Here is a 12,556-nt window from a genome sequence, read left to right as displayed (position 1 = left end):
CAAGAGTTTATTTTAACCCTGTGTGGTCAGTCTGTGTTGTTTTTGCATATTTCTAAAAATGAGCCGTTACGTTTGGATGTGTGTCCGTCTGCGCACACGTGTGCAGAAATAAATTTCCTCCGGTGACGGACGACACGCTTCGTCCTCCTTTTTGGCTGTCCGTGGAAGACTTCCCCCTCGACCCCTCCTGACTGAGTCACGACCTCTGAGCCCCTCATCAAAAAGGAGGCCAAGAGGTTAAACTCTGCAAACCAGCAGGTCAACGACCTCTTTATCCGGCCTTGACCCCCTCCCACCACCGCTCTGCAGTTTGGGAATGAATCAAGGAGCCTGTTTCTGGATTTAGTATTTCCAAAAACTCAGATTTCTTTTGTTTTTACTGTCACTATGTGCTGTGCTATCATACAGGCTATATGAGCTCAGATGATTTTGAACCCACAAGCTGAGAAGTTAAAATTGTCAAGAATAATAAGTTTCAGCATCTTTTACCTCTGAGAAGTAAGTTTACAGTGTTTTGTGCTTTTTTCATCATGTGATCATTGTCATTCTTTCACAAACTGGTTTTTATTAACATATAACTGAAATAATGATTTTCCTCTATTATTTCATAACTGTTTCAAGAAATGAACATATCTTTATCCTAACTTCAACCAAATCACAGTCTGGATGCGATCCCTTGATTTCTGGTGTGACTCTCCTGGACTTTCTACACTTTATCTCTTGGGTCTATTCTGAGCTGAGACTCATTGTCCATCCAAGTTTCATGGAAATCCATCCAGTAGCTTTTGCTTTTAATTATCCAAACCTATGTTAACATTTCTGGCTATAAAAGGTGCCACAATGTTCAGATTTCTTTCCTTAAAAGTCGAACAAGGTTAGTTAATTTCTCTGTAAATACTTGATATTAAGAAATGAAGGAAATGGCTTCAATCTTCAACACTAAATTGATTCGAGTCACAGAAAACACGCTCCTGATTCGGGTCTTTATCTATATAATGTACAGTCCATGCCGTCTATATGAAGGTCACATAATGTGAAAACAAACATCTCAACACTGAATAAATTACGGTCCTCCTCGGTCTGTTAAAGGTCAGAAATGAAGTGTGACATGAAGAGATGTGACCTCGGGGCAGGCGGACAATGGTCACTTCCTCCCTAATTCACCACCTCGCTACACACAATCGACTGTTTGAGTGTGTGTGTGTGTGTGGAGGAGGCTGGTCTGTGTGACCCTCTTCGATGGCCTTTAAATCCACAAGCAGCTTGACCTCTGACCCCTTTGATTGCCGTTCTGTGTCCTCGCAGGCCTGTGGGATTTCTCATAAAGACACCTGTGACATCCCGCTGGTTCGTTTTCACAGAGTCACACCCTCCTCATCTAATACCATTAATTCTTACTGAGATGGAAAGTCAGAGGTGGAAGAAGTACTGAGATCTTTTACTTAAGTTAAGTACCAACGCCACAATGTAGAAAAACTCTATTACAAGTTAAAGTCCTGCATTTAAAGTCTAATTTAGGTAAATGTAGGTCGGCAAAAGAATCAAAAGTAAAAATTCTCATTCTGCAGGAAATGTCCCGAGACTGATATTGTTATTGTTATTATTACACATGGACAATGTTATTATGTTTTTGGACTTCCTTAATCTTTGACCTTTTGTTTAATATTATATCACTTAAACTCATTGGGCTAGTTATTTACATGATACCATCTGACGTTATGTTTTCACCTATGTCCATTTATTTGTTGGTTTGTCAGCAGGATTACACAAAAACTACTGAACAGATTTTCACAAAACTTGGATGGAGCATGAGTTTCTGCCCAGAATAGACCCAATTAACTTTCCGTGTTAAGCCAGATGAAGAGACGGTTCCAGGAATTATTTCTCACTTTCTTTAACATGCAGAGATCGGGCGTTTTTCAACATTTTCATGAATTTATCAGGGAATAATGTATGGACCTTGATGAAAAAAATCAGGTGTATCTATCTTTTTTAAAAGGGGACTGTTGGGTCTTGGCGGAGGTATGCACTCTACTGAGTCCCATCCTAGTTACTTAGAGTGAAAGAGTAAAAAAAGAGAGAAACATTTGATGCCAACTTTTAGTACTTGACAGAAATACAGTGCAAAAATCATTTGTATTTAGGATCACTGCGGCCCTAATGCCTTCACATTCAGTGACACTGACTGTAACAGGTTACATCTCCATATATGCCAGATACATGTAATAAAGTTTAAGATCAGATTTAGGAAAACATTCTTCATCTAGTGATGTCTTGCTCTTGTCAAAGTATTTTCTTTCAAGCTGAAATGATGAATTAATTAGTTGCTATAGTTGCTATAGTTTATCGACAGTAGATTAACTCTTTTATATTTAAGTTTTTAATATTTTCTTGTCAAAAATACCAAACATTGCCAGTAACCTAGACTTGAGGAAACATTTTACATTTTCTAATTAATAACTGAGAAATTAATCTTAATGAAAATAGTTGCAGCCCCGTTTTTGTGTCACTAGTGTGAATCTAAATCTCAGTACACTGTTGGCTAAATATAAACTTCACATTGAGAGATTAAGATGAGGGAGAAATCTACAGAAAACATTTGTTTTATCCAGTTTAATGTTGGGTTATTCGCCTGTGAGTTTCCATGTAACAGGTAGATTGAGACAGAGGCGGGGGGAGTTAGTCAGAACATAGACACAGTTGAAGTCAGACAGGATTCATTTTGTCTTCATCACCTCGTCATTCAGATGAGGGCTTTGCCGTTGAACTTGAACCCAGTTCCCTCACACCGCCTGATTTCACGGTGGCAGCCTCGAGCCCTCCAGTACCTCCCCCGTCCTCTCCCCCTCCTCCTCACCCTCAGCACCGTGCCCGTCTTTGTGAAGCTGTCTTCCTTGACTTTCCGCATCCCCCGTCTGGCCCTCTGCAACCTCTCTTCCATCTCTCCCCCCCCTCCCTCCCCTCCCGCGCAGCCATTCTTCACTTCTGGGTTGGGGGGCTCCAGGAGACGGCCCACGGGGACTCGCAATACAGAATGCTAATCAGGCCCTCCGCGGCACTTCCCACGATTTTCCTCCCAGACATGAGCTTTTGTTTTGTTATTGATTCCATTATAATCAGACGGTTCTCGTAACTTTCCTGCTGTCTGGAGGCCGGTCTGCAGCGCTGACTGCAGCACGGGGCCTACCTGTCATATGGCCCTTCTCTCATTCATTCAGGATTTATGTCTCACATTTAGTGAAACAATACAAATTATCATATTTACTAGATCTGCGGAGTGACTTATGCTTGGAGTAATAAAGAGATTTTTCTCTTTTTTAATACACTGTCTTTAAATTAAGGTTTGGGTGGCCTAAAATTTAGCATTTTTAGTCTCAAGAAATAATACCCTAACGTGAACCGAGAAAAGTGTTTTTATCTTGTCAGAAACAGACTAAATCCACACATGGTCTTGATCGGTCTGTAATTAGGCTCCTGTAACAGACAATATACTGTATAATTTGTGCAGCTGATACCAGCACTGTGTGTTTTTCACACTGGGACGTCTGCCAGGTCTTTTTTTAATCAGATCTGTTGCCAGTTTCCACATGGAGCGATGCAACATTGTTCATTTTTATTTATTTAACTGTTATTTGTACAGGGTACAGGAGGTTAGTTGAGTGTACACACTCTTTGACTGCAATGCCATGTTATTTTATTTAAAACAGGCTGCAGACACAAAAACAAGAAGAGCAGATTACAAAATAAGAACAGAAAACTGACAATAAATAAGATTCAGGCTCAGTGAAAGCATTGTTGTGGTACAGAAAATTATAATGTGTTTTGATTTTAGATGACATTCAGAGGTAGCAAAAGTACACACACTCGTTACTCAAGTAGAAGGACAGATTCGACTTCTTGACTCAAGTAAAAGTAACAAAGTACAGGCTCTGAAATGTTAGTTTTGGGCCCCTTTCACTGATGGAGAACCTCGTATTTCAACACATGAAAAGAAGCCTGATGAAGAACAAAACAATCATCAAAATATTCAACATTCAAACTTCTTACATGCGTTCTAAAACATCAAATTTGGATTATCCTCAATCACTCCTGTCGTTCTAATTTCTGCCCCGTATAGTGATTTAAAGGAGAGTTATGCATTACATTTGCTTCAATGAAACCACTTAGAGTGAGTGATTCATATCTGTGGTATTATGCATGAAACAAAAGCTCGAACCTTTCTCCTCGATGAGACCTTTGGCCCTAATGTGTTTGTGAGCTGAACGAGGAGCTCGTCCCTCCAGATGTTCCCGACTCTGCGTGCAGCAGCTGAATCCACTGGCCTGCATGCATCTCCTTCCGAGCAGCTGTGCCACGCTGTCCCAGACGCAACACATCATCCAGATGTGACTCCTGTGCAAGTGTACAGCGCGTGTAAACATTGATCAGTGATCGTGTAGATGACGATCTTGTTCTGTGTTCACTACTGGAGTGTTCCCAACTCCAGACTTTTCTTGCGTCTGTACTGTTATTTTACTTTCAGTGTTCAGCTGTACAACTGTGTTGTGATCCTGAATTCATAAACAGGCAATAAAACCCAATGAAACCCGCTCAAATTCCAATAAGTGGTCAACGCTTGACCACTTATTGGGACACACAGAGCCAAAAATTGGCCTGCAACTATCAATTATTTTCATCATCAATTAATCTTCAGATTTTAATGATACAAAAGAAATACGACCTTAAAAATACAAAAAATTAGCCAAAAAATTATGCCTTTTAGATTGTTTTTTGTCAAACAAACTGTAAATTAAGAGTCTTTGGGTTTTGGATCAATCATAAATTACATTTAACCTGCAAATGTTTGTCATTTTTGCATGAGAAATGACTTCAACAATTAATCGATTATGAATAGCTATATAATTTCCTTCGTTTAATTAACTAACTGTGCACTTAGTTAATTTGTTAACTCCATCTTAAAATTCACACTCAGTTTATAGGCAGTTCCTCAAAGTTATATCACACATTAATCATTAAATATAGATTAGATTAGATTTTTATTGCCATTTGCGCAGGTACAGGTCGGTACAGTTACACTGGAATTCTTGTGTGTCTCCCAGTCACCTTTATAACAAATAGGCAAATAGAGGAGCAAATACAAACAAAGAAGTAGAAAATATGCACTTTATAAGTAAAGTACACCCTATGTATTGTATGAAAATAAGACAGCAATAATAAATATACACACTAAAATATTGCATACAGAACCGGACACGGAGAGCTCTGGAAGTCATCTTTAACAAGTCTGAGTACTGGAAACATAAATACATCTTCTGTGACAGACAACGCTGGTTTAAAAAATGAGTCACTTGTATAGTGTGAGTCCTGCTGGGACCATCTGGGCAGTGAAGTGATAGAGTAGATTGCCTTTACAACAGTCACTGGTGTGCCATCGAGCAAGGCAGTGAGCCACGAGCAGCTCTGTGAGAAAGTGTGTAACTGACCTGATCTTTCAGAGTAGAAAGCAGAAAGCGAACAATTTTAAAGCACAAATGCCCCGTGAAGTAGAGCATGCAAGGAATTAATCCACATCGCACTGTAAAGAACTTCCTTTATGTTCTTTCTGTAAACAAAGCTCCATTGTTTGTTTGTTTGTTCATTTCTGTTTGTTTTCTGTGCCTCTTGGGCTTTTATTTCTATAATTTCTTTCCATTTTTGTAAATATTTACATGATTTGGAGACTAAATAAATAAGTAAATATTGTGTAGTGCACTTTTTTTTTCCTGTTTTGTAAATACGGATGTAATTTGTGAAATAATGATTGTTTGTTCTATTTGTTTCAAAGATAAAGTTCTTTTTAACACATAAACACAGACAGCCAATCCACACATAGACGGTAATTGTCTCATTGTAAACATTAGTACTTTATTGATTAACTGCAGAAGAAACAGTTGCATAGTACAACAAATATCGAGCACATTAACAGCAGCTCATGTGCAAATCAAGCTTATACGACTCCTGAAACAGAAGATCATAGTGCATTATGATATAATCAGTTACATGATTCACTCTAAAATAGTATTGCACATATCGCAAGTTCTCCACATTAGATCAAAACAAAACTCATTCAGTGCATTCATGTATTCATAATAAACTGTCAGAGGAACTGATTCGACAAACAAAATGTGGAATAAAATGTGGGGTTGTGGAATAAATCCAGATTTTTGTATCTGACTGACTGTCAAATAAAAAAAATTTAAAAAACACTCTTTAACAACAGCACAACACACACATTGCACCTCTGCTCATATAATGCATATTCATAAAACATCAAAATTCACCACATTTCTCTCAGACAAACTCAACCCATACATTTAGCTGCTGACGTGCAAACACTCATACAAATAGTGCAAACATAACAAAAACTCATTTACTCATTACTCATTTCTTTTGCATAGATAAAAAGTTAATATATTGTAGTTATAATTGCACAAAACTCTCTTGATTAGACATACGCTAAAAATAAAAATACAATTTAATAAAAACGATTACATGTTGCAATGAAATTATGCCCAATTTTAAGGTATTGTACACAAAGTTAAAAAATGTTATGTAGTAATTGGTGGCTTTTGAATAAGATTTACAAGACCTTATTTAATCCACCATATCATTTAGCATTTTATACTGTAAATCATCTGTATTAACAAAGGTTATACTGCCGTTAAATAGAAGTGTACTCTCATATACAGTCATGAGATGGTGAACTGTGGAAAATCTGCTATGTGTTAAAAAACAGTCAAGGATTGATATGAAATTCATACACTGCATGACACTGCACCAGAAAAATAATTTCAAATCTTTCAAGTAATCCAGTTACGCAGATTGTCAACAACTCAATGAAACGTCTAAAGTTTAACATGAGACAAATACACAAATTTAATCGCTAATTTGCTAGGATTTAAAAGATAAGTGAGAAGAAACAATAAATGAACATGAGAAAAATGCATTTAAAAAATCAACGATTTAAGATCTAACATATAAGGAGCATCAATTGTTAAACTACTGATCTAAACTAATAATTAAAAACGCTGCAGGAACATCATCTAACATTTTATTGTGTGTATGAGAGAGAGAGAGAGAGAGAGAGAGAGAGAGATCAAGATCGAGTGATCTAATCTCTGACCTACATGAAAATCTAGTGCAGATGTTTCCTGAACAGCTGTGCAGAGCAGCTCCCAAGAACACAGTGTACCACACACACACACTCACACACTCACACTCTCACACACTCACACACACGGATCCACTTAGAAGTCCTTTACGCTCACAGTTTCAGCCTCGTGACGGCCAAATGTCAGTTTGTCCACTTGTATCGAAGTCTTCTGGTTTGCTTCTTCGTCATTATGACGTTCTGTCACAGCAGCAAACACTGACTCCTGTATCCACTGACAGTTTTAACTCTGTCCACTGTCAGGTTGATGGAGACAGCTGCTTTCCAAGAAAACGTGAATTTCCACCAGTATATTAGCAGTTAACGACGTAGTCCTGTGTGAAACCAACATTGCTGGACTCGCAGTCCAAAGAGCTGAGGGGCAAAAATCAGGTGATTCCCAACTCCAGACGGATCATAGACCTTAAAAGAAGAGACAGAGGAGAGGTCAAAAACAGCCTGTTAATAAGCTACAAGATGTCCTGATACTGATAATACATGTACAGTATGTGGAGCAGAAGACTGTGTGTGTTTGTGCATTTTTAATAATTTATTCAAATGATGTTGGTGAACCAGTTGGCTCAAATCCCAACAATTCCCTAGTTGCTCTGATTCTACTGTGTTCAACTTCACTGCATTTACATTATAGGACCGGAGACAACTAAAAAGATATAGATCCCAGGGGACCATCTCGGTTAAATAAGCCTCTGAAGAACGGCATCTACATATGCAATTAATTACCCAACACATCACACACATCCCCTATATGACTTGGGGGGGGGGGGGGATGAGCCTTTTTGGACAAAGCTTCCTAATTCTTGTCCATAGATGGTTTATAAAGCAATTAATTGTTTGTAAACTATTGATTTAAGTTTAATTAACTGTACATTTACCACATATTAATGATGTTTATTACGTAGTGTTACCAAAGCTGCTAAAGATGTTATATTTGTGGAAGGATTGCAGCCGGATTTTGAGTAAAGGATCATGAGCACGGACTCAAACATTCAAGGGGATCTGAACAGGGCCCCGGGGCAAAATTTAGTCTCAGCGTTACTCGCCTTCCTAGTGGCCTTTTTTAACACTTTACTGTAAGCTCCCATTCGCTGCCCATAGATGGCACACTAATAACAGAAGGAACAAACTCTCAACTGCATAAACAACCGAGACACACACGATAAAATATACCAACAACAATCCCCCCAAAAACTCCAAAACAACCATGTCTGTATTTGCCAGTCTAGACACAAGCTGCTCTCCCAATCACCAACATCTCCTCTCCTTCTCCTCCTCTCTCCTCCTCCTCCTCCTCCTCCCCCTCCTCACCCCCGCTATCATTGTCTGAGCCACCAAAGTGTTTTTTCCCACGCTTTATTTTTCTCCGTCCTGTTTGCAGCCAGGCAGCAGCAGGAGAAGGAGGAGGAGGAGGAGGAGGTGGTGGTGGTGGTGGTGGTGGTAGTGGAGGGTGGGTGGGGGTAAGAACTGATGGGGTCGCCATGGCAACCCCACATTGGCATGCCCCTGATTGGACTATGTGGTGGCTAATTATTCAGCGCATATGCTTAAAAAAAACAATAAAGTAGGACGTATTGAAATGCAGAGCCGAGCATCGCATGGTGCGGGATTAACATATGAGCGCCCGCCACTGCTTTTGAAGAAAGACGCCTCAGTTTACTCCATGTGCAACTTACAAAAATGTTACATTTACATTCATATTTTATGTTAATGTTAAATATATTAGCAAAATCCTTAAGAATTTAAAATGTTTAAATTGTTTTGTTTGCAAAATGTGAACTTTTCGCCATGAACTTCAAAAATCAATTAAACTAAATACATTTATGTATAAGAAGATTAATAATTCACATGTAAGCCTATTTGCATGTGAGGATCAACACAAACTTTACATTGAGGTTGCGAAAACTAAAAAACAAGAGCAGCATGCTAATGGCAGGCCTTTGAGCACTGGCATGACGGACAAATTGTGTGTGTGTGTGTGTGTGTGTGTTTGCGTGTCTGTGTGGATGGAGGGTCTGCTGTGTGAAAGAAACCAGTGGGGTAGGGGTTTGTATGTGTGTGTGTGTGCATGTGTGTGTGAGAGAGAGGAGGGGGGGTTATGTTAACAATGGCCGGCATTGTTTACCAATCTCCCTCTTCCATTAATCAGGACGATCCGGGTCTAATTGGAGTTTTGGTTAAGCTGGTCTCCAGACCCCCGTTCCCTCCACTGGCCTAAATAATGGCGTTATGCCACAAGTGCCGCCACACATTGGGGAGGACAATGTGCCGCTTGTCTGAGGGCCCAGGATAGGATCCCCACCCTCTCCTCTTCCCCTCCTTTCTTAGAGCCCCCTGCACCCCCCAAAATAAACCTCACACAGAAAACACAAAGAAGGCCTCTCACTATTGAGATCTCACTGTCGCAGGGACCCCTCTCCTCGTCTGTCTGGCCCCCGCTCCTCCTTCCTCCATCCAGCCTTTCTCAGTCACTACACTGTTTCCTCCCTTAACACATAGGTGGAGGAGTCACTCACTACCTAATCCCTGTGGTTGGCTGATTTTCAAATATTGTATAAAAACCTCCTAAATCCAAATCAGGGTAATCTTAATATTTTCACACCAGCTGAAGGACTGCATGCTCCTCTAAAAGTTAAGACATTTCTCAGGCTTGTAAAACCCTTTAAAACATTTTAAAGTGTTTGTGTCAGAAAAGCTCAAAGCAAGGCCAAAAAAGTTGGCATGATGGTTTTCATCCAACAGCAACAGAATGAGAACTAACTGTATATTAATTTACGTTATTTACAATTAAATCCTGAAATGTAAATGTTTACAGCAGATACGAAACATCAAAAATACATCGTAAAGCTGAAAATAAGGTCTAAAAGTTTGACCTGTTGGAGATGCAAGGATTTCCTTCTACAGCAACAAATTAGGGAGGTTATTTAAATGTTATTTCCAGTAAAATCTTAAACTTTAAACATTCCTCCAATCCAGAAATCAGGTTATTGATAAACAATTTATTCTGCAACATATTTCCTTCATCAAGACGTTTATCTGATTTTTGATTTTTTAGATCATCCCTAACTTCAGACATTCCTCCAATCCAGAAATCAGTAAAAGTTAATGATCCTGTGTTAAATTATCCATAAGGCAACATTTCTTCTATTGCACATGTGAGAAAACTAAATGTGCTAACAAGCAGAGATTTATGAAGACCACTGTGTTGCTAATTACGGCTCCTTGTGGGTGTCAGGGAGCGTGTAGGTGTTTTTTTTTTTTTCACATCATCAAACGAAGCTGTCTGTACACGCCTGCAGCGTAAATATCGTGTGAATGCTCCACATGCACATGAAATAATGCCAGTTAGAGCAACTCTTTGTAATCGAAAACCCTTGGAATAATCTAATTAACGTCCCAGAAAACCAAGCAGACGAAAAGGAATTTTTTAGAGCGTGTGTGGAAATCCACAAAATGGTCGATCGTTGACGGCGTCTGCAGAGGGACTACGGGCACGACGAAAGCGACGCAGGAACCGCAGCTGCCCTTAAAAATGCCAGCTTGCCGACACTGAAAAAGCCACCGGCTCTACGGTTTCCTCCTATCTCATCCCTTCCCCGCATGTCTCTTGGGGCGATCTCTACAATTAACACACTGGCAGTAATTAACACTGTCTTGAGGCAACCAATGGCGCGGAAAGGATAGAGGGCGCCAACATAAAGTGGGGGGAAGGTGCAGCGCTGGCTATCCACATTCCCCTTTTTCAGCTGCCATTTTGTGCCAGTCTTAACACCTAAGATGGTGGCAGGACTGTGACTTGCCGTGTGGGAGAGGAGGACAAACTGGCAAGGGAGGGGTCGGAGGAGAGGAGGATTATGGGATTGAGGAGGGAGATTCTTATTTTCATTCTTCTAGTCGGTACATTGCTGAACGGTTACCAACACGGGTGGGGGGGGGAGGCGGAGAGACAGAAAGAGGCATGATCGTCAGATTGCTGCCCTACATGCGCCACACATAGAGGAGGAATTCTCCCACACATGGACACACAAAGAAACACTCACACACACACTCACGTGTCAGAGAGGAAGAACAAAGTGTTTATACAGTGTGGGCGCGAAACACAACACCCTGTGATGGTCTGTTTGTGTAAAAAAAAAAAAAAAAGAAAACGTGTAATTTACATGTGCTTAATATACGCCGCACACATACAAACACACACATGTGCCCATGCATGAACACACACACATACACACACACACACACACACACACACACACACACACACACACAAACAACCAACACAGCCGTTCTCATGGTATGGTCTGCCCCTGAGCATGCAAATGACATTCATTATGCAAATGCATACAAATCAGAACCAGCCATCTGAGAATCCAAGCTGGGAAAAAACGAAAAGAATAAAATTAAATGAATGAGGGGAAAAAGCAGAGAAAAGAAAGAAGGATGTTTTGGAAGTGTGCACGTAGGGGAAAGTAGTGACACTTTGGCCTGGACACATCAACGGAAAGAAAACTATTTTTTGTCGGCCAAAATTAAGATTTAAAAACATAAAGAGCTGGATAAATCTCATTAAGCTGTGGGCGTTGGTACTGTATAAACAGACACATGAAAAGGGAGCAGTATTTAAAAGTTTTAAGATCAATTCTGTGTTAAAAAAAACAATCTCAAAGCCTTATTTTCACAGACGTTAAGTGATTTTTTCCAGATGAATACACGTTGAGGAGATTTTGCAGCTTAATTTTGCAGATTTTAAGTTCCTAGAAGGTGTTCATACTCGACAAAGTTAAAAGGGAATGACACGCATCATTTTTCCTCGCTGTCTTGCTGACGCCACACTGTCGCCTTGTTTGTGACAAAGTCTGTGTGGAAAAGCAGCAAAATCAACTGCAGAAGAGCAGCAACTGGAGGGAGACACTAAATGAGGGCAAAGTGCTGCTAATTGCCTCTCAAGGTGTTCTTTGTTTTGATTCACCTCTCTCACCACCACAGCTTCTGCATGAAGCACCTGCATTATCATCCTTTATGAATCATCCAAAACCCTTAAACTCACCAAAAATAGAGGAGGTGATTGTGTGATTTTGAGGCTGCGGGCTCTCTTTCCAGGTTATTAAATTTGGTATCTAATCGGCTGAAATACATGTACACATTTTTAAAAATAGCCAGTATGTGGAGTTACAGTTGCCTCCATTTAGCAGGTGTCTGAATGTAAAAGGCGGCAGCTCCATTTTTCAACCGAGTGTAGTTCATACCTCATCTAACAACAACAAACAGATTCCCCTCCTAAAAAAGGAATCAAGAAACAAAACTGTGCTCAAACCAAAATTTAGCCAATTATCTTGCATTAATGAAAAGACA

The 12,556-nt window shown here is 39.8% G+C and overlaps 1 protein-coding gene across 1 annotated transcript in view; it reads left to right on the top strand.

Moving 5' to 3' along the window:
- Positions 1-3,041, top strand: part of LOC141010278 (brevican core protein-like) — a 38,233-nt gene extending 35,192 nt beyond the window's left edge. The window contains exon 16 of the mRNA XM_073483155.1: positions 2,748-3,041. Within this exon, the coding sequence (XP_073339256.1) occupies positions 2,748-3,041 (294 nt within the window). The remainder of the gene's footprint in view (positions 1-2,747) is intronic.
- The last annotated feature ends 9,515 nt before the right edge of the window (positions 3,042-12,556 follow it).

This window comes from Pagrus major, chromosome 16, assembly GCF_040436345.1.
Source record: "Pagrus major chromosome 16, Pma_NU_1.0".
Lineage (NCBI taxonomy): Eukaryota > Metazoa > Chordata > Actinopteri > Spariformes > Sparidae > Pagrus > Pagrus major.
The sequence above is the reverse complement of the archived record's forward strand: the minus strand, read 5'-3'. Positions and strand labels throughout refer to the sequence as shown.